General features: G+C 38.9%; 1 protein-coding gene across 1 annotated transcript; it reads right to left on the bottom strand.

Annotated features, from left to right (window-relative positions):
• Nucleotides 1-518: 518 nt before the first annotated feature.
• Nucleotides 519-22,997, bottom strand: LOC132170293 (cytidine/deoxycytidylate deaminase family protein). The gene is made up of 9 exons (XM_059581216.2): nucleotides 22,567-22,997; nucleotides 22,184-22,318; nucleotides 17,715-17,814; nucleotides 17,493-17,618; nucleotides 17,078-17,391; nucleotides 13,708-13,827; nucleotides 7,959-8,204; nucleotides 7,752-7,877; nucleotides 519-913 (listed from the first exon to the last, which is right to left on the bottom strand). The coding sequence occupies exons 1-9, from the start codon at nucleotides 22,915-22,917 to the stop codon at nucleotides 650-652; spliced, it is 1,782 nt and encodes a 593-aa protein (XP_059437199.2). The 5' UTR covers nucleotides 22,918-22,997; the 3' UTR covers nucleotides 519-649.
• Between the last annotated feature and the right edge of the window lie 478 nt (nucleotides 22,998-23,475).

Genomic DNA, 23,475 nt, shown 5'->3' with positions numbered 1-23,475 from the left:
CTTCCTAATGCAATGAGAAACATGCACACTCTTTCGAAGGGATATCTAATTCTACTTTCTGATGAAAATTAATATTATTTTGTGAACACTTTCTCTCTCAAGTTTCACGTTTTGTGTGTGATAAGATAAGTTGACAGAGAAATTAGGACTTGGAGAAAAGGAAAGGCAAGAACAATTCATTTGAAAATAGGTGAGCCACCTCAATAGTCTTTTGGATTAAAGTTGTTCTTCATTTTGGACACGATTTCAAGCTAAAATGGGTCCAATTATTTGAATCATTCTCTCATTTTACAATTGCTTCCTGTTAATCTGCCCACCCCTAACACGGGCCGTGGCCCCACAAGCCATTGGATAATTGGTTAGTGGCCTCTACACGTCTTGTTTTACTTTTAATTTTTGTGGGAGGCTCATGCACAGTTTCTTCTTTTCGTTCTTTCCGTGCAAGTTTTCTTCTTTTCATTCTTGATAGCCTAAAAATAATTCAACATGAATAAAAAGTCATTAACTTTACAAGTGAGTGCGAGAAGAAATCCCATTTTAGCCATATTAATTGCTTTCTAATACATGGCATATTTCTTAAGCCACAATTTATATTGAGCTGCCCCGGTCGGACCGTATACTTTTATGTATACAAATGTATCTTTGTATCTCATACAGCCAAGCAAGTGCTCTCAGTTGAGCTTGAGGGTTCACCAAGAAACTCTGATCTCAACTGCATCAACAGCCGGCCAAGGTAATTTAGGCCCTCTCCGTCTCGGCCTCCGCCCCAAAAGAGATCATGTGGTGAAGCTTCAACTAGCACAGAACCAGCAGTTGAGAGTAACATAGAATTCAAATGAGGGTAAATCGAGAATTTGCATTTCAATGCCCTGTACATGACATCAATCTTCACACTCTCCCAATCTGATCTTACCTGTGTACCACACACAAAATAAGGTTGAATCAATTGAGAAGGAATCAATAAGGCTGGATGTATTTTGCCTGATAAATATGATGTGCATCTCTTATTAACAAACCTTAACACCTATTCCTGGCCTAGAATACAAATGTGAATTGAATTTTTTAGAAACATTTCTAAGATCTAGTTCACTTGATAAATGTTAAGGCAAATCATCAATCATGCTTTCCACAACAATACAATGCACAAGTTCTTTATACTAATTTTTTGATAAATAATTCATGTCATTGAAAAGCGTAGAAGGGCGTAAACAGGATGTATATAGAAAGTTCCCTTACATGCTAACAGAAGAACAAAAATCCATACATTCAAAAAAGTTTGAAAATTGAGAGATATTATATGCCACAATACAACTAAAGAGCAATTTGACCAGGTTGTTCTTAAGCTCCTCCCTTGTCTTCTCATAATCAGTGTAAGGTACGAGGACTTGTAATTCTTGAATTTCTAAAAACATAAACTCATGCTAACCAAGACTCACTTCAAAACCTTTTTTTCGACTGTACACAGAGGACCAAAGGTGGGTTTCTCAGAACACTGGTTCAATGCAAAATCAGTGTTATTAGTAAGGTGTTAGACCCAATATCTCACCCAAGAACCAATGCGACCTAGTTGGCTGGGCAATAACTAGGCCTATAACAGAATGAGGGTCCAATTTACTGTAAATGTGAACAGGGTTTTGAGTGCAATTTACTGTAATTGGAAGCAACTTTTTAACTATGAAGCTTCGGATCTGGGGAGAATATGGATATGTTGGGATCCTCAAGAAATTACAGTCTTAAGTGCAGAACTTCTCAGACCAGGTTATCCATTGTAATTTAACAGATGCAGACAAGTATTGATGTCATTTCTGACTATATGGTGATAACAATGCAACCAAAAAGGATAGATCTTTGGAAGGAAATTGTTTCTCAGGCTGCCTTATCTGAGAACAACCATTGGGTTGTCGTAGGGGATTTCTGATGCAATACGAGGAAGGAAAGAGAGAAGGGTGGGGTAACAGACTAGCCTCCTTATATCAATGATCTTCATGAGTGTAACCGATGGCTGGGTTAGAGGATTTAAAGTGTATCAGTGTGTATTTCACCTGGTTTAATAAGAGGCCGGATAATCATATATGGAGGAAGCTTGCTGGAGCATTAGTTAATCAGCATCGGAATCTGAAATGGCCCTTTATGTGGCCAACTTCTTACCTGCAGTTATATCAGATTACTCTCCCATGGTAGTTAGATTTTATTTGGAGGAATCTAACTCCAGAAAACTGTTCAAATTCATTGACTTAAGCGTTGAGCACTAGAGTTCTTTCTTACCATGGAAAAGTGTATGCAGTACTTTCCTACGTTATCCATTGTTTCAAGTGTCCCAGAAGTTGGAGCTACTGAAAGCTGAGGCTGAAGATGCCAAATGAAAAATGTTTTCTGCTTTATCCGAAAAAGTGATCATGGCTAGAAGAAAGATGGAAGAGTTGCAAAGATTGGTGCAGCAGGATCCTGGCAGTACTGACCTGCTTGCTTGTTTTTTTTTTTATAAGTAATTGTGATATAAAACAAGAGCGCAGAGGGGCGCAACCCATTTACACGGGAAGTATAAACAAGAGCACCTAAGAGGGAGAGAAATGAAAGAGAAAATCAGAAAAACTAATCTCTAATGGAGCTAGCCAAGCGGCCGTCCACGAGTAAAGAGTAAAGAAGAAAAACTGGGTCAATTCCTCTATAGTCCTAGTGGAGTTATCAAAACATCTAGCATTTCTTTCCATCCATATACACCACATAAGACACAGAGGGATCATCTTCCACACAACTGCGCTTCGGGATCGGCCTCCCGACCACCAACTATCGAACAAGTCCCTCACCCTGCAAGGCATGACCCAGTGCAAACCAAACCGAATAAAGATCGACTGCCAAAGAACACTCGCGAGCTCACGGTGGAGAAGGAGATGATCAACTGTCTCTCCGGACTTCTTGCACATACAGCACCACTCCATAACCACTATGTTCCTTTTTTGCAAATTATCATGAGTCAATATTTTCCCTAGAGCTGCAGACCACTCAAAAAAAGCCACTCTCAAGGGAGCCTTAGTTCGCCAAATGCTCTTCCAAGGGAACACCTCTTGATAGGAGTGGGACAAAGCCTTGTAGAGCGACTTAACCTCAAACTTTCCTTTCTTGGACGAAATCCAGCACATGCGATCTGTCACTCCTATGGAAATCTTGCAAGCATACAACCGATCAAAAAAAGGAGAAACCAAATCCAGCTCCCAATCTTGAACAGGCCTAACAAAAATAACATTCCATTCAACTCTCCCACTCCTCCAAGTAAAATTATCCTTTACCCAAGCTTCTTTATGTCTGGCAATACTAAATAAGGACGGGAAAGCTTGCTTGTGAAAGTTGTGCGGTCAAGTATTACAGTAAAATGAGAGCAAACTGGCGGAGCCAGACAACTTATATTAGGGGTGCCATTAAAAAATTTTTGAGGGTGCCGAATGATAACTTGCGTAAGTAGGAGAGAATAATTTTTTTTTTCTTTTTTTTTTTGGAGTACCGTGTGGAACTTGGGAGAAAAATAGCAAAAAAAAAAAAAAAAATTTAAAGCTTTGGGGGTGCCATGGCACCCCCAAAGCCTTTAGTGGCTCCGCCATTGGAGCAAAGGAACACCTTTTAAAGCAAAAGGCCAGGGCTCAATAGCTTAATTTAGGTGACAAATGCACGAGACTTCTTCAAAATAATGCACAACAGATATAGAAACAAGCTTTGAAGAGAGATCATGGTTCATTCATGAAAGAACCAGCTGAAGTCGAGCACTCTTTCTTCTATCTAAACTTACTGCTGTGCGCATTATTTTTCTTTTTCTTTTTTTCTTTTTTTTTAATTTGTTTTGGTGGTGGGGGGGTGGGGGGGGGGGGGGGGGGGGGGGTGCAAGCTGCCGTAATGGGTCTAATGGTAGCTGGTATGTTTAGTACATGATAATGGGCTGTGACCCATGTTAGAGCATTCCCAATGGTTTATGTATTTTTCTATCTAGAATGGTTAACAAAAACCTACTTTTTCTACTTTAGCTAACCATTTTTCAATACATGCATCCAACCGCTTATCTAAATTTCTGCTCTATTTTATTAAAATAGTACTTTTTAAATTTTTTACTCAACCGAAAATCAGACAACCATTACTGACCCAACATCACTGGAAAATCAACATCTCTCCAACTTCACCAACCCAAAATCACCAAAGCAACTCTGAGAGCCTCTGATTATCCAGAAAATAACCCAATTCCACCCTCACATTTTTCCCATCAACCAAAACAGACCCATATAAAGCAAAAACAAGAGCAACCCACCAAACAAATCAAAACACTTTGGAACACAAGCGCCCACCAGTTTCGATCAAACAAATCAAACAGAGGAAGAAGTTTCGATCAACCAAACAAATCAAACACAAGCAACCAACAAGTTTCGATCCTGAGATTTTTGAGGCAGTTGAGGTTTCCAACTCCAACAGAGGAATCGGTGCATTCTGGGCATCAAGGGTGCCACTCACTCCCCGAGAACCCCCCCACATGTGTAGCGGATTGTAATGTTCCTCCTTGTATTTATGTAATTGTATTTATGTAGATTTTTATGGAAATTTGTATAAAATTGTAAGAAATGCAAAAGAAAGAGATAAAAAGAGAACCGAATAGAATGAAATGTGCTATTCGAGGTAGCCAATTCATCCAACACAGAATTGTATTGAACTTTTACTTGGTTGATTACATCGATAGAAAACATGCGTATTTATTTACATTTAGCAGGGTCTTTTTATTCACATGGGCTAATTCTTAGCCTATAGCTTTAACCGTCCAACCAACAAACTATTTACAGCTGCAGCCCATAACAACCCAATTCATTTATTCAACCCACTAATCACATCCTACTATTAGACCCATTACATTTTCCACCCCTTCAAAGCACCTTGTGGACAAGGTGCCGCTATAATCCGGCCCAGTCTGTTTAACCATAAGAGAAGCCATTTTGACTGCCAAGACCGAGTCCTCATCCGCTGCCATAATTGGCACCACTGTCTAATATACTCACAGAACCAGACATTGCCCCACTCATTTCCCACTTTATTATCTATTACCTCTTGCCCCCTCATTAAATTTCCCACTAACATTTCACCTAAGTTCAGCCTCTCACACCTTCCAATCCACCTCCCTCGATTAATTCTTTCACACTCCTCCAAACACGAAACTTTGCTGACCTCATTGAAAGATACTTTACAGTGACAAGTATTGCACTAATTGACACCCATGCATCCAACGACACCCAATATGACCAAACATCTCTATCCCTAACTCTTCAATTGTTTCTCTTTGTTGTTGCACTAGTTTTAGTTGTTCTTCAGGCACATCAACATATTCTTGGCTCTCCAATTCTATTATCTCTTAGAGAAATTGATTCAAAATTTCTTCTGATTGCCTCGAATTATTTATTACTTCATCTACTAAAACCTTCATACGTTCTATCCTTTCAATTAATTCTAGAAGCAACTCCCACTGCCCATCCATTGTAGGATCAACGGGCTCTGATACCTCTGTGAGGAACTACCACAAAAATGATGGTACTCCAAGGTCTGCTTTATGAGTCAACCCCATGAAAGCCTATGATGCAGTTAAATGGGGTTATACAGAAGTTTGGCTTTCCTAGTAATATGGGGGCATGGATTAGGGAGTGTATCACTACTACTAAGTTATCTATTAGCATAAGTTGGGAACTAAATGGTTTCTTCTCAAGTGGGAGGCGCCTCAGACAAGTGATCCCATGTCTCCCTACTTGTTTGGTTTAGCTATTGGAGGTGTTCAGGGCCGTTCAACAAGAGGGCTGTTGAAGGATTTCAAGTTTCACTGGAGACGTGAAAAGCTGAGGTTGACTCATCTCTGTTTTGCCAATAATCTCATGGTATTTTGTAGGGATGATAATAGGATCTGTTGATATTATTAGTCGAGTGTTGAAAATGAGTTTGAAACTCTCCCTGATCTTACTTCTAATCCTTAAAAAAACAGTTTTCATCTTCTGTGGGAGGATTTCTTATAGTATAATAGATTAGATTCCTCTCCTGCTGTGGGATAAGGAATGGGATCTTGCTGTTAGCTACCTGGGGATCTCTTTGGTATCCTCAAGACCCAAAGCTGCAGATTGTCAGGATTAGGAAGAGTGAAGAATTGGACTAATAAAGCTCCTCTATATGCTGGTAGACTTCAGCTCATTAAGTCATTTTGTTTTCTTTCAAGTCTTCTGGTCTGGCTTGTTTTCGTCGACTATGAAGATTGTCAAGGCTGCGAACAGGTTTTAAGTTCTTTCCTTTGGCTGAACTTGAAACTATGGGCGCAAAAGTGGCTTGAAAGCATGTTTCTAGAAATGACGGGGCTTTGGGTGTCAGAAGAGTAAAAGAATAGAAAGAAGCAGCAAAGCTGAAGCATTTGCAGCATTTACTGATTGATGGTGATTACTCTGTTTGGGCTGCTTGTGCCAGAAAGTATCTTATCAAGAATAGAAGCACTTGGGAGTTTGAAGATCCCGGGGGACTCCTCTTGGTCTTAAAGAAATATTCTTAATAGCAGGGAATTAGCAAGAGGCCTATCATACACATAACTGGGATGGTAACAGCACCTTACTCTGGAATGATTGTTGCCATCCCTTACAGCCTTTAATCAATAAATTTGGAGAGGCTAATTTATGAATTGAGCCTTGATGGCAGTGCTACTGTGCATCAGACTGTGCAGCTATCCTCTTCGAGTTGGCCTTTTGCTATGTCTGTGGGTTGGTTAGAAATTCAGAGAGCTACTCCAGGGAATTTCAAGCAGTATGAGGGCAGAAGTGAGGAAATAGTTGGTGTGAAGCCGTTGAAGGTTGTTTCTCAGTCAAAGCAGCTTGAGAGGGATTGAGGACTAGGAAGCAGAAAGTAACTTGGGGTCACCTGGTTTGGTTCTCCAAGGCTATCCTGAGGATGTTCTTTATTATACGGTTAGCTATTTAATACAAGTTGAGAACCAAGGATAAACTGCTCCACTTCGGTATAATATGTAGCAACAGCTGCACCTCTGCAAATCTGCTGCGAAGAAGATATGGACCGCCTATTATTTGAATATCTATAGTCTGGTAGAATTTGGACCAGATTGTGTGTGATATGCAATATTCAGTGGTTTCCTCATCACTGGCAAAATACCGTTGCATGGAGGTCCCAGACTTACAAAGGAAGGTCATTACGCTCCATTATCTGTGGACTGATCCTTTTTAGTGCAGTATATCATATTTGGAGAGAATGAATTCAAGAGCTTTAAAAGATGAGAAGAAGCTGCCAGAGAACATATTGCACGAAGTCATGAATTGTGTGAGAACCAGGCTGTGTGATCTGAAGAAAGTGAAGAGAAAATGACCAGAAGAAATGGCAGTAATGTTCTTGGAAACTTCTATTTCAATTTATGATTGTTGATACATTCTCAATGTAACTTTAGTTTAGGGTTCTATAGTTGTTTTACCATTGTAAAGTGGTTGTGCTGCTATTTTGTTTCCATTGCCCCAGTATGCCCCTGTGCTATAGTAAAGGTTTTTCCTTTTGATAAAATTCACATACTAACCCAAAAGAGAAATTGCTTGGGTTTCCTTCTGGTCTTCGGATACAGACCCTAGTTGCAAGCTATCAAAATAAAATGCTCAGGCAGAAGAGTGAGTTGTTTCTGTTTATAGTTCTTTATAAATGAAAACACATTGAATCAAGAGACTGACAGCAATATCAGATCCAAGTACAGAGAATCATACCAGATCAGGCCGCTGCCTCAGCATTGACCTTCCCATTCGTGCTGCTTCCTCCGGACTTTTTGCAGATTTTATCTTTTCAACACAATCCCATGCCACAGGATTATTCACCCCAACAAACTTGTGCACCTACATATCGAAGAAAGTTTTTGAGAAAAATTCTACAATTCTTGCATTGCACAAAAATAAATTATGCAGAAAAGGAAGTACCTGGTAGTAATGCTCTACACTTAACCAAGTGGCATAATCACCATTCTCATCCGGCATCTCAATTGGGTGAGGAGAAAAATTTGAAAAAGCGCCATATGGATCCCATGTTTTATAGAAGAAAATGATGCTTGATTCATGTGGAGTTACAGTAGGATCAATTGCAAAAGTTTCATCCACTGATGGGATCACCGGTGTGACATCTGGTAAGGGCTGAAGGAATCCACTAATAAGCATGTCAGGTCCAACCTGCAGTAATTTTTGCAGAAGCACAATGCAATATTGATCAAGGTCCTGACACCATTATTTCAACTAAAAGCTTCCATCTTAAACAGAAACTGTATAACTTGATCCTTTTTTTTTGGCATTGTTTAGGTTGACCAGTACATCACTCTGTTGAGAATAAGATCTCATAGGGTCACTTTGCGCATTTCCAATCAGCAATGGTGGGCAAAGAAAAATATGTATGGGAAACTTCAAATCTGGTAAGCATAAAGTGTCTAACCAGGTTAGAGCTCCACTCTCAGTGGCAAGAACAGCGACAACCATATATTTAGACATAGAAGATGAGATTCAGACTCTCGTTTTCAGTAAAACCAGATAACATCACACATGAACCAGCTGTTCCAAGATACACCACTACAAAAATGCTGAAGGTAAAATATCCAAAATTGGAAGGTCGATTGGATCTTGTAAATTGAAATATACAATGTGCCCCATAATAATAATAAACTACTCATAAAATAATAAATTATATATGTACATAGATTTTTATAAATAAATATAGTATTAATACTACCCACATTACAAAGGTTTTAACTATAATAATAATAATTTTATATTTTTAATATTACTTATTTAATTTACCATAAATATTTGATAATTAGTTCCACATGCCAAATTAAAGAAGGTCAATAATAAAGAAGGTCAAAACTACATCATTTTGCTCCTTATTATGCAATATAAGTGCTTTTTCCAGTATCTTGAACACAATGAACAGAATTTTCATACTTTTGCAGAACTTCCAGCTATGAAGGAGGAAAAAAGCTATGTGAAGTAAAAGAAGAAAATATCAATTTTTGTTTTAATGAATAATAATAATATTATTGAAAGAAAATGGCAAATCCCTCGTACACGAAGAGTATACAAGAGAGCCAAAAACCATAAAGACTGCTACAATCTAAAAAGCAAATCAAATCTACTAGATTCTTTGAGTCAAAATTAGGAACATTACAATAATCCAATCCAGACTCGCTATCCTCAAAGAGGCGCCGATTCCTTTCTCTCCAAATGCTCCACATTAAGAGAGTAGGAATAACTTTTCAGATTGCCTCTTTGGGGTGTCCCTGCCCTTGAAATCTCCAACAAAGAAGTAGCTGTAGAATGTTACTAGGCATCACCCAAGAAACCCCGAATATGTTAAGAACCAAGTGCCGGTGATTAGAAGTATACTCGCAATGGATGAGAAGGTTATTAATAGTTTCCTCATTCATTTTGCATAGGCAACACTAGTTAGCTAGAGAGAAACCCTGCCTTCTAAGGTTATCCACAGTAAGGATTCTACCATTTGCTTCTCTCCATAAGAAGAAAGCAGTGCAAGAAGGGGGGGGCCTTAACCTTCCCAATACTTTCCCAAGGGAATGAACTATGCTCACCAGATTGTAACATTTTATAATAGCTCTTCACTGCAAAACCGTGGCTGTTAAATGGTGTCCACAACATACTATCCACTCCTCCTGGATTGAGAAAAGATTTAAGAGATTCCAGTTCCCAATCATGAGCTGCCCTAATGAAGCTTGGATTCCAATGGATTGGGGAATTGGAGAGGACCAAGTAGTCAGGCACTAAGGCCTCTTCGTTTCGAGGAGTATAAGAGATTGAGAAAACATCAATTTGCAATTGATTCACTCAACCTATCAGTAAACAGGATACAATTCTGTTCAGACCAAACTTGAAAAACTCTTATTCTACTCTACCATGCCTTCTTCATGAGCAAAACATCAACACGCCTCCTCCCCCCCCCCCCCCCCCCCCCCCTCCTCTTCCATTAGTCTTAAGCATCAAAACCAGCATGGCATTACCCAGCCCCACATTGGCCTCCCCCCTTTAGAACCCAAACCAGCCAAATTACAAGATTCACTCCACATTTAGTATATGACGTTGATTTTACATAGGACTTACTCCCTAAAATTATCCCTTTAAAAATGCTTGAAGAAGTTAGGAGTAAGCTCCACAAAATTTGTACACATCCATGATCTTATTGATAACTAAACTGACAACTCCAATTCCAATATACCCACAATGTTCCACAACGTTTAAGGGAGGCCTTATTTTCTTCTTTATTCTTTCCTTTTGAGGCAGTTCACCATTACTTAATAACCAACTCATAAGATGGTTCCACAAAACAGAGGACCAAACCAACCAAACAAACCAACAGGATCAAACTAGGTTGAAGAGGATTAGAAGATTGTCATACAATTACATCAGTCTTGTTTCATTTCTTTTTTCATATTCAACATACTAGAAATTAATATATATTGTTGAAACACAAACTTTTTGTAATTTATTTTTTGACAATCTAAAATTTTTTTTGATAGGTAATCAAGCGCATTTTATAAAAAAACGTAAAACACCCCTAAGTACACCGGAAGTATACACAAGGACACCGAGCAAAAGAACAAAAGCAAGAAAAACAAAAGAAGACCCAAAACCCACAAAGCAACCCCAAAACCCAACAATCCAACAACCCAAAGAACTCTCCAAGTACCCAGAAAACAAACCCAAAGCCACACCAAAGAAGACCTACACCCTCTTGCCTTTACCACAATTGGAACCCTCATAATTGATAGAACTCTCCACGTTCTTCAATTCCCTCCTTCCTTTTGACTTAGAAGCACATACCAACTTCGATGATTCTCCCACCTCCAATGAGGTAGGGCCACCGCTGCCTAAACGGGGAAGGGAAATCACAAGATGAACCCGCCAAAACTTGTGAAAAGGACCAAAAATCGAACGAAAACAGAGAAAGAGCAACGGCTTCATCCACACCACCCTTTCAGACAACTCCCTAGAAAAATGATCGACATTCCTAGCGGAATCAACAACAGCCCTCACCGAAGGAGACCCAAAGAGTTGATCGACATTCCTAGTGGAATCTAGAGTCATCCCTTCACGCCAGAGAATGCCAACCGCAGTCTCCGCAACCATGACCACTTTCAGCATCTTCTCTGGTAGAGCAGAGCTCTGAATGTGTCTAGTGTATGAACACATTAAGAGAAGTGTTGGTTGATATTTTAATATGTATATAATACTAAACCATTACAGCTCTATTCATTTTCTAAGCCCCAAACCAAATTGACAAGCACATAAAACACATCAAGACATGATGAACCTCTCATGAGAAGCTTAATGTTAGGTTTTAGAAATTGGCCTTATTCCGTGTATCAAAACTATCTTGTTATTCTTTTTATATCCTTAGTGTTTTGGTGTGAAAAAAGTTTGGGATTAGCGTTCTGTGAGTTTTCGTCATGAGAATGTCATGACAAATTAGCATGTTCTTCCAGGGAGGAAGCCTGTTAAGCTCACTATGTAATTTTGTCTTGACGACGTTACTATTCAGTCATGACGAAATCAGCATGTTCTTCGTATTAAGCTCACTGTGTAATTTTGTCATGGCAACGTCATCATTCCATCATAACGAAGTTCGGCTGCTCTACCTTCACTTACCATGTAATTTCGTCATAAAGACGTCACCATTCCGTCATGAAGAAATCTGTTCAAGAAGTCACCAAAGTTCACTGTGAGCTTTCATCATCATGACGTCAGCATCCCATCTTGGTGAAAAGTCCCAACACCTACCAAGAGTGAGAAAGATAAGGATGAAACCCTAGTTTCCATCATGAAGATACACCGCCACCGTCATGACGATGTAAGCTCAGAGAAGCTACTATTGACATCGTCAAGATTGAAGTGTTGATATCCCTTGTATGAAGAGTTTGTGTTCCAAAGATCCGGCACTTGGACATTACCTGCACATCACCTCGGGGCCATTTGGAAGTCATGACATCATCTAGGACAGTTATGGGCGTCATGTCCCCATGACAAGTTCCTGACAAAATCAGGCAGTAAGTTTCGTCATCAGGTCATCATATGATGAGTTGATGACAAAATTGTGCATCTGCAGAGTTGAAGTTTCTATGACATTTCGTCATGACGGCAGGATTTTCTTCATGGCAAAATTCTAATCTTGCGGGCCATTTTTGACATAGCAAATGTCCGAATTTGAAAAAACTCGTGAAACACAAAATTGTAGATCTGAGAATGAGCTTTCCAACGCCACTGAGTTTGAATCATTTGGAGCCCGGGATCAAAAGTTATGGCCAGGATACCCTAACTGGTTTAGTTTCCTTTTCACAGAATTCCAGCTTTACCCCTTCCTCTTCTATAAATAGAATGAGATGCTCATTGAGGTTTTTTAGAAAAGCCAATCACAAAAACACCTAAGAGAACTTTGATGTTCTTGCTTCTCCTTTGTTCCAATAGAGAAATCTTACAAAGCCTAGAGCTTCCCCTCTCTTGATGTGGGGATTTTTCCCATTGCTCTTACTCAAGCATTGGATGTTCATGTATTGGTGAGGAAGTAAAAGTATCCCTTCACCATTATTGTTCCAAGAGAGACGTGTTTCCCTCTCTTGATGTGTTGTTGATCTAACCACACCATACACATCATTCAACCACCAAGAGCCTACCGAAGGGTCGGAAAGGAGATGGACTATATAAAGATTGTCAAGGTAGAAGGCAAGCAGAAAGCTTGTTGCCGTATAGAGTCTACAATTTGCAACGAGGGTTTATAAGTTTCCTTATGTCAGAATATTCTGGATCTTCATTATAGTGATTTTCCGGGTTTTGTTGCCCCATAATGGTTTTTCCCTTTGATATGTTTCAAGAATTTTTCACTTTGTCAACAAATCTTATGTTATGGATGTGAGGTTTAAATATCCTTACAATTTGTTTATATATATATTACTTGAAGTGTCTGTTGATTTGGGAATAGAACACGATCCTCGTGTTTTAACACTTGAGTCCATTTTTATAAATGCACAAAGACATGGTTGCATTATAGTCATAAGGACATAGAAACGCATAAACATATGCATACGAAAATGACATAATGGGATGCTCCTTTAGACACAATAAGCCTATCTAAGTACTTACATATACGTCTCAATGACAGCATTTAGTTAGGTACTAGAACACATAATCCCGTACTTGAGCTATGAAATTTTGAAATATTCATTTGCATTAGAAGTGAACACTGCTAGGATGTTATAAAAGACCTTTGCCCAGTGACTGCCACGCCAATGCTGGATCCTAGGGAATTCACCTTGATACTTTACTAACCTTCAATATTTTGCAAGAAGTGGCCACTAGACAAGCTCATGCACTGATGCCCCTATTATGCCTCACAGCCCAAGACTTTTAACATTTCACCAAACAGTGGCCCTTGCATATCTAAAATAATAATGCATTCTAATTTGTTACATTTACAAACACCCAAGGTCCCCACTCTTTCATGGGGTTGGGAATGCTATAGAAGAATAACCTAGTTACTAACTATTAACTATATGTATTAAAGAAGACATTAGATTAAAAAAGGACTAACAGGGAAGGGATATCAGCTTAAGAGGCAACAGTTATCAAAAAACAAATTGTACAATATCCAATTAAAAGAACAAGTTTAGCCAACACCAACCTGCTCATAACAAACATCAATCAAATCTAAGGCTTGTGACATCTCAACCATCCCAAGCTCAGCCACAGGTGATGGTGCATTCTTTCCGCCAATAATTTTTGGAGCAACAAATGCAAAGACCTACAAACAAAATTCGTAGTCCATGAAAATCCATAATGTGAGCCAAAACCATACTAAAGCCAAAAGCAGCCTAGAAAGAGGAAGCTATTTAATGAAAATCCATTACCCTCAACATATCATTACATATTTTTTGTAATGTTTCAGACCAATTGCTGCAGGTTTAACCAGAAAGAAGCAAAGTCTTTCTTTTTTTTTCTTTTTTTTATAATGAATTGAAATATCATTAAAAACATAAGGTGCCCCTATGTACACAGGAAGTATACAAGAGATGCTACCTATGTAGTAAGAGTAAGAAGAACAAGAAAATTATAATAACTAATCACTAAAGGAGAAACAAAAGTAGCTGTACAAAGATACAAAATGTTGAAGAAAAAATATTTCAACTCTTCCAAAGTCTTCTCGCAGTCCTCAAAACACATATCATTCCTTTCTCTCAAAAAACACTACAAAAGGCACAAAGTAAACAACAGTACTCTGAGAGCTATCGACAATCCACTGACAAGTAAACAAATCAACTACTAGTCTAGGCATAACCTAAGACAACCCAAATCATTTGAAGAAAACATTCCAAATAGCACAAGCAACCTCACACTGAAGAAGGTGGTCCACAAACTACCGATTCTTTTTGCACATAACACACCAATCAACCACAATAACATGCCGCTTCCAAAGATTGTCTATGGTAAGGATCTTTCTAGGGCCACCGACCACACAAAAAAATGCCACCATCAATGAAACCTTAGTCCTCCAAATACTTTTCCAAGGGAAACAAAAACCATCATGACAACCCATGACACTATAGAAGGATTTAACACCAAACAACCCTCTTTTGGAAGGGATCCACTACCACCTGTCTTCCCCTTCCCTTCTCATTCTTAACAAATACAACTTGTAGAACGAGATAAAGACATCCACCTCCCAATCCTGAGCTACTCTAGAAATGGTAACATTCCACTGAATGGCACCTCCAAAAAAATCCATGTGAGCCTCAATAAAAGCATCCTTTGCACAAACAATATCAAATAAAACTGGAAAAGCATCCTTAAGGGTCATATCGCCACACCAAAGATCATGCCAGCACCAAAATTTTGAACCATCACCCACTTCAAATCTGATGTGACTACAGAACTTCCCCCAACCCCTCCTAATTTTCTTCCATAAACCCACCCCATACACCCCAACAGGCTCACTAGAACACCACCCTCCCCAAGAACATCCATATTTAGAGTCCATCACCACTTTCCACCAAGCCTCTCTCTCAAGCCCATAACGCCAAAGCCATTTACCAAAAAGAGCATGATTGAACCTCAAAAGATTCCTAATCCCCAACCCTCCCTCAACGATCGGGGTACACACCTTTAGCCAACTCATCAGGTGATATTTGAACTCTTCGCCTATCCCACCCCTTAAGAAATCACATTGGAGCTTCACAATACGGTTAGCAACACTAGAAGGGAGAGGAACATGAAGTATGTAGGTAAGTTGGATAGGGTGTTCTTGATAAGGGTAACCCTACCACCCTTAGACAAATACAACCATTTCCAACAAGCCAACCACAGTTCTATCTTTTCGATAACACTGTCCCAAATATGCTTGGCCTTATAGGTTGTATTTGTCTAAGGGTGGTAACTCTACCACCCTTAGACAAATACAACAATTTCCAACAAGCCAACCACGGTTCTATCTTTTCGATAACACTGTCCCAAATATGCTTGGCCTTATAGGATACCCCCAAAGGAAGACCGAGATACTTCAAAGGTAGGGACAAAACCCCACAACCTAAAATCCAAGCCAACCTAGCCACATTATCAACATTTCTCACCAAAACCAATTCCGACTTGACTAAGTTCGCCTTCAAACCCGACACAGCTTTAAATAATAAGAACAAGCTCCGTAAATTGTAAAGATGATTTGGGTTGGCCCCACAGAAAATCAAAGTGTCATCAGTGAATACGAGATGAGAGATATCAACCTCTATCCCCATACAAAAGCCAGACAACAGAGCTCCACTCACAGCAATTGAAATCATCCTACCCAACGCCTTCATCACTAGAACAAACAACAAAGGAGATAGAGGATCCTCTTGCCTTAAGCCTCCAGACATGCTAAAGAATGTAGAAGAGCCATTCACCAAAACCGAAAACTGCATTGAGGAAATACAATGAGCTATCTAAGAGCACCACTTCCCCCTAAACCCGCATCTTCTCAGCATGTACATCAAAAAAATCCCAATTAATATGATCATAAGCTTTTTCTAAGTCCATTTTAAAAATAACCCCTGGTTCTCCAAATCTCAATCTGCTATCAAGGTGTATTCATTGGCAATAAGAATATGATCTAAAATTTGCCTACCTCAAATGAATGCATTTTGTGACTTAGATATGATCCTCTCCAACACCATCTTAAGCATGTTGGCTAGAATCTTAGCAATCATCTTATAGATACTACCACAAACTAATTACGGGGAAATCCTTGGGGTTTACAGCCCCTAGGATCTTCAGAAAGAGGGTGAAGAACGTAGTATTAAGGCTTCTCTCAAACTTACCACTAGCATGAAACTCAAAAAAGACCTTCAAGATGTCCTCTTTCAAACCAGCCCAACAAGCTTGGAAGATAGGCCAATCCAGAAAGAGAGTGAACCTTGGGGTCAAAACCATATGGCATCTGAAACAGACTATATAACTATGATTCTGACTGGAATAAAAACCACAGAGAAAGAGAGAGACATAAAAACACATATTTACAAGAAGGTATTGAAGCCCACATATTCCGAGCCACCATGGATGCATACCAAGTATACAAAGTGCAATAGAAGATCCAAACGTCAATCAGCAATTGGTTGCAGCTCATGATAGTTGCAACTTCATCTTTACAATAAATAACACATGTATACACCTTGCAATAAATATAGCCTTCATGCATCTAAAACAAGAGATGAGCAACGAAAAAAAATCTGTCTATCAAATTTAGGATGAAAGAAAGTGGCTGGCACCATATAAGAAGCCAAATATGATTATTAGATAAGATAACTCCCCACTATTGAAATCCAGCCTGAACTAAAAATCTAAGATGACTCTTTGTTATAGTCAAAAAGGGAATCCAGCATCAATTCATACTTACGTCTGGGAGGAGGTTTGAAGAGTCACACTGTTAACATTTACTTGATTAAGTTATACTCAGTAGACAAGTGAACAATATATACAGTTTTGCTACAAATTAGAGGATAAGCTGAAAAAAAAAAAAAAAAAACCTTGTGTATTACTCCAGCTGAAATAGCAGATGCAGCCAGTGTCCCACCACATTCCCACAGAATTGAAAGATACCCACGATCATGAAAATATTCCATAACGTCTCTAGGATTCAAGATTTCAAACTCCACCACTTCTACTCCTTTAGAAGCAAGCAATTTCTGGAAACTCCTTCTAGCTCCCCTTTGTGTTACAACTATAGTTGATACATCGGACACATCCCAAAGGTTTGCTTCCTCAGGAAGATCAAGCGTCTGCGTCATTACAATGCGCACAGGCATGTGCCCACCTCCATGTCTTGCAGTTAATCTTGGATCTAATTCAGAAAAGAATTAGAATATATAGCAATATTTTGAGCATTTTCAACTACTATACTATTAAAACAACCACATAGTTGCAAGTAATGAAGAAACTTACTGTCCTTGCGTACTGTATTTCCTCCTACAATAATGGCATCACTTCTACCCCGCAACTCAAAAACTCGACTCCTAGACGTTTTACTGCTTATCCATGCTGCATGTCCACTACTAGCAGCAATTTTTCCTGTTCATGTCTAACAAACTTATACCATTCACCCTTTTAAAAAGAGAATAAAATACTTGAAAATCAGTAAGAAGTTTCTAAAAATCTAATGCTCACCATCAAGAGTCATTGCATACTTGATAACAGAGAAGGGAACTTGCGAAGCAGCTCTACATATAATGGGAGCATTGACCAAGTGGCATGACTTTCGAGCTTCCTACAATACACAATTTTAACAAGTTAGACTATAGTATTAAAATATTAATTAAATGATTAAATTCAATATGTCCTATCACCTTAGCTTTTGGGATAATTGATGGTTTAATATGGTATCAGAGCAAAAGTCTTGAGTTCAAACCATGTTTCTGTAATTCAACCTCGCATTTTAATTGAACATTTCAAGTGTTGGGTTTCACTTATTGAGAGGGAGAGTTTGAGCCCACTCATGAAGGGGAGTGTTAAAATATAAATGATTAAATTCACTATTTTCTATAAGCTTAACATTTTAAGATAAATTAAGATTTAACATGGTATCATAATCAAAGTCTAGAGTTTGAACCTTAACTCCATAGTTTACCCTCCATTTTGGTTAAATATTCCATTTAAGCTTTTGGGAATAACCGGTCATTTAACATAAAGCACAAAAGTTGATTTCATTAAATAGCTTGGAATACCTATCTGACTTTATAGTAATCCAACACCAAAAAAAAAAAAAGTGGGGGGGGTGGTGGGGGGGCACCTATTTAAACATACTTGTATTCCATGCTACAGGAATTAAGGTTGTCCATACAAAATCCTCTCTCAAAAAAAAAAAAGAAAAAAAAATCATTAAATTCTCTATGGGTTGTGTTTTCCATTCATCTCTACATCATTTGGAACAAGCGTGATTTTAACATCATCTAGTTTCCAAGAAGAGATATTTCTCAGCTATGTCGGAGCTCTCCGAGTTCATTTTCGAACAAGGGCTTATGGATATTCCTCTTGTTGGTAGTATCTGCACATGGTCTAAATAACCGCGATCCTTTGGCGTGGTCTAGACTTGACAACTTTCTTCTCTCTCTGGACTGGAAAGCCCACATTTCGGATGTTTCTCAAAATTGCCTCCTAGAGTTTTATCGGATAGTTTTCCTTTGCTACTTGACTGCAATGATGTCACTGGGAGCAAGAGGTATTTTAAGATTGACAATATCTAGCTAAAATCTGAGGATTTTGAGGAGGGTGAAACAATGGTGGTCATCTTACAATTTTCAAGGATCCCATAGTTTTGTTTTGGTGAAAAAATTAAAAGTTTTTGAAACTTGACTTGAAAAAAAGGAATGAAGAGGTTTTTGGCAATGTTGAGAAGTGGAAGAAGGCTCTTTTGGTTGAACTCCATGATTTTGACATTATTGCAAAAGAAAGATCTCTATTAGTTGAGCAAAATGCAAGAAAGGTTGAGATTATTAGTGAATTGGAAATGACTGCTTTCTTGGAAGAAGTGAGTTGGAGACAAAACTCGAGGTCCCTTTGGCTGAGGGAGGGAGACAGGAATATAAAGTTTTTCCACTATATGGCAGACTCAAATAGAACAAACAACATTGTGGATTCCCTAGTGGTTAACAGATTCATCTCTTCAGACTCTACATAAATACATGAGCATACAGTGCAATTCTACTCTCGTGTTTTCTTAGAACAACTCCATTGGTGACCAAAACTAGAGGTACTTAATTTTTACTCTGTTGGTGTTCAGGATCAAATTGACCAAAACTAGAGGTACTTAATTTCTTAGAGCACACAGTGCAATTCACCTTAGGATCAAATTGGTCATTGGGGTCAGAGAGAAGCCTGGCCTATAAGCTAGCGCCCTTAAAAACCCATTACTTAATAAGGATTTGTCATATTAGTAATGGAGATCACATTGGTGGGAATATAGGCTGATATGTCTCCAGCTTGTGTTTCAATGACAGGTAAGGCAGTCAAGCTACCTGCACATGTCTAGTCCAATTGTTCCAATTGTGCCGACGACTTCTAAACAATGATAAGGCTCCAATCTCTGATGGTTTTTCTCTGACTTTCTTTCAATCTTTCACGTAGGTTCTAAAAGAAGATGTCATGAATGTCTTTCATGAGTTCCATGCTCGTGATAAGTTTGAAAGGAACCTCAACGCCTCTTTTATTGCCCTTATTCCCAAGAAAGTTGAGGCAATGAATATTAAGAACTTTTGCCCTATTAGTCTGGTGAGCGTCGTTTATAAAAACATCTCTAAAGTCCTAGCGAATAGGTTGAAAGCTATTTTGGAGAAGTTTATATCCAAGTCTCGAAATGCTTTTATCACGGGAAGGTAGATTTTAGACTCAATCCTCATTGCAAATGAATGTCTCAATAGTATAATTAGATCAGAGGTTCCAAATGTGCTCTGCAAATTGGACATAGAGAAGGCTTACAATCTTGTTAATGGGGAATTCCTATTATATCTGTTGAGTAGGTGTGGTTATGGGGAGAAGTGGCATGGATGGATAGCTCATTGCATCAATGTGGTTCTCAGTCTTGATCAACGGAACTCCACCCGACTTCTTTAATAGCTCTCGTAGCTTAAGACACCATCCTCTAACTCCGCTACTGTTTGTTGTTGTCATGGAGGCCTTAAGTCAAATGTCGTCTGCCACTGTGGATAGGGGGTCATTATCAAGCTTCCTAGTGGGTTCCAGGAATAATAACATGCTTCTTTTGTCTCATCTCTTATTTGCGGATGACACGTTGATTTTTTGTGAAGCTAATCCTAGTCATCTTCGCAATTTACTATGTATTTTCTTATATTTTGAAGTTGTATCGGGGTTGAAGACTAACATGGTTAAGTCAAAGATTGTCCCTGGCAGCGCCATGAAAGACGTTGGAGGTTTGGCCAGTATTCTTGATTGTAAGGTGTCCTCTTTTCCCATGAAATACTTGGGCCTTTCGTAGGGGGCTCCATTTGACCACAAGAAATCCCGCTTCAATTTCTCGATGTAGTTAGCTACTCCAACTAGGATGGGGGAAAGCGATAAAAAAATAAGTGGTCAAATTGGACAAAGTGTTTTTAATTAATGTGATCCTCCCACCCTTTGACAAATAGAGTCGCTTCCAAACTGCCAATCGATGTTGGTGACAAGAGTAAACTCCTTCTAGTCAATTGGTCCAAGATTTATACTTCAAGTTTCATCAGGAGGTTTGGGGGTTAGGAACCTAATTCAGTTTAATCAAGCTCTCTTGGAGAAATGGCATTGGCGTTACGCTACGAAGAGGGAGGAGGCTTTGTGGAGATTAGTTGTGGAAACTAAATATGAGAGCATGTGGGGTGTGTGGTGCTCCAACAAGGTGTACGGGTCCTACAGGGTGAGGGTGTGGGAAAACATTAGGAGGGGTTTTTTTCTAGATTCATGAGATTTGAGGTGAGAGATGGGTCTAAAATTTAGTTTTTCCATGGCGTATGGTGCGGAGATAAGACCTTCAAGGAAGCTTTCCCGATTTTGTTCAATATTGACCATTTTAAGGAGGTCTCGATGGCAGGCCATGTGCTGTTTTTCAAAAGACACTTATCAGTGGAATATTACCTTCATCAGATCCATGCATGATTGAGAGATGGAGATGGTCACCTATTTCTTCAATCTCTTGTACTCTGTCAGGTTGAACCGAGAAGGCAAGGATAGGATCTGTTACTTCCCTTCAAAAAGGCAGACAGTCAAGGTCATATCTTTTTATAACTAGCCTTTATTTCCCTTGAAAGAGAATTTGAAGAAATAAAGCACCTACAAGAGTGGCTTTCTTTGTTTGAACAACAGCGCTAGGTAAGTCATAGTAATGGACTGGAGTTGCATGGAGAGACCAGATTGGTAATGACCGTAATTTAGAATCATGAAGCATGGAGAATGGTTTTAGATTGTTATATTTCTGGCCTCCAAAAATATTTTCAGCTCTCTAGGTCTTAACTGAAAACTTATGTCACACATGATGTCTTTATTGTTCAATAGCTTCTGCACCTAGTCGATAAGTTCTACATTATATAGTTTCTACAGTGAGATACACTTTTCTTCTCCAGATGATCATGGCATATAAGCATATACACGCATATGTGATCTTCATAGCAAGATTTTAAGGCCAGACCACTGCTGCACTTATGTAAGGAAATGGATTCACTCATTAGGGAAACACTCTTCAAGTCTGAACCAATGCACTAATACGTATATCCCAAAAAATCATTCGGGTGGAATAACGGCACAAATTTATAGCCGCTTTTCCAGAAAAATAAATGCATTAAATAGTCAAAAAGATAGGAAATGTGGGAACTGGAGAGTATCCAGTTAATTATACTTGAGGAGGAGTATTTTGTCTTTTCATTTTTTGAGTGGACAAATACCCCAAAAAATATATATATATATATATATATATATATAACTAACTAAATATTTTCCACTTGAACTATCCTAATTCGGAAATGAGCATTACATTACCCAATTAAAGGGCCACCTTAATACCCATTACCAAAATTTACGTAAAACCTACCCAAAAAACAAAAAATCAAAAGGGAAAAAAGACCAAGAATTCAAGAGTAATTGAAAAAGATTTGTACCTCTGTAATTTTACTCTTTAGATCCTCCCCAAGAACATCAACCTGAACCCCTTGATTCCTCAGTGCACGTACCGCATTGCCTCGGAGATGTTGCAAAGGGTGCCTCATCCCAACCACAACTCTCGAAATCCCTGCCTAATCAACATAGTTGTCATTTATATATCCCAAAAAAAAAACAAAAACAAAAAAAAACAGTAAAGAAACGAAAGTAAAATGTCACCCAAGCAAGCATTGTGATCAAAAAGAACAACAAAAAAAGACCAAAGTGTTGAATGAAACCAAAATGCTAACCAACACGGTGGTCAAAAACTGAACACGCATTTGGCTGCTGACATTGTAAGAAACAAAAAACAAAATCAAAAATTTCTGAGAAACGGCCAAACCTGGACGAGTGCGGAGACAGCGGTGCGGTCGCCGTGGCAGTCCCCGGGCTCCATGTTGATATATGCGGTGGCGCCTCTGCTCCGCTCTCCAGCGGACTCCACGGCTTGGAGCTCGGCGGACTTGGTGCCCTGCGCGTAGAGGTAGCCCTCGCCGGCGACCTTGCCTTGGGGGGTGGCGATCAAGCACCCGAAGTTGGGGTGCGGAGAAGTGAAGCCAGCGGACTTGTCGGCCAGCTCCGCCGCGCGTTGGATGTAAGCGGCCTCGAGCGCGTGGTTAGTGTTGCTGCTGTTGATAGTGGCCTTGCAGAGTATTGGTGGCCTGTAACTGTAAGTTCCAAAAGAGAACGCCATAACTCTCTCTCCCCCTCGCTCTCTCTGGGTATTCTGAAGATTTGGTTCCGCCAAAAGTCGAAGGAGCCTAGAGATACAGGTGTCGGAAATAATTTTGATGGTGCAAAATATTCTTGTTGATAATAAACTATATTAATCCGAAAAATAATAATAAAAATAAATAGAATGCAATTCAATAAAATTATAGTAAAAAATATATCTTACAATGCTATTAAATTATGTAAATTATGTAAGAGGAAAACAGCATTATCTTTAAAAGTTAATTTGTGCTTTATAGAGTATATAACTCGGCGTGATCGAAAACCTCTTAGAATTAGACTATAATATCTACTTTTGTAAATGACTTACATTCGAAGGTCAAATAAATGAACAACCATTTGTATGGATTCACCTAATAAAATAGAAGTGAGAGGTGCTAATGAAAAAAATAAAAAGAGGTGATTACATTTTTCTCAATAAATTACAATGCATTATTACTTTTTTCTATGAATTGGCAATTTTATTGCTCGACTCTATCAAACTACTATTTTGTTTTCAAAACCTCCCTTCCATCGGTCA

The sequence above is a fragment of the Corylus avellana genome, chromosome 1 (assembly GCF_965113065.1).
Source record: "Corylus avellana chromosome 1, dhCorAvel1.hap1.2, whole genome shotgun sequence".
In the NCBI taxonomy this organism is placed as follows: domain Eukaryota; kingdom Viridiplantae; phylum Streptophyta; class Magnoliopsida; order Fagales; family Betulaceae; genus Corylus; species Corylus avellana.
The sequence above is the reverse complement of the archived record's forward strand: the minus strand, read 5'-3'. Positions and strand labels throughout refer to the sequence as shown.

What these genes read in the sequence shown, in the direction of transcription:
- LOC132170293 (XM_059581216.2), bottom strand. Translation starts at nt 22,917, where the DNA reads ATGGCGTTCTCTTTTGGAACTTACAGTTACAGGCCACCAATACTCTGC. An exon ending in CTGTCTCCGCACTCGTCCAG is followed by an intron (nt 22,319 to 22,566) that starts GTTTGGCCGTTT and finishes TATGTTGATTAG; the next exon opens with GCAGGGATTTCGAGAGTTGT. An exon ending in GTGTAGAGCATTACTACCAG is followed by an intron (nt 7,878 to 7,958) that starts GTACTTCCTTTT and finishes TTCGATATGTAG; the next exon opens with GTGCACAAGTTTGTTGGGGT.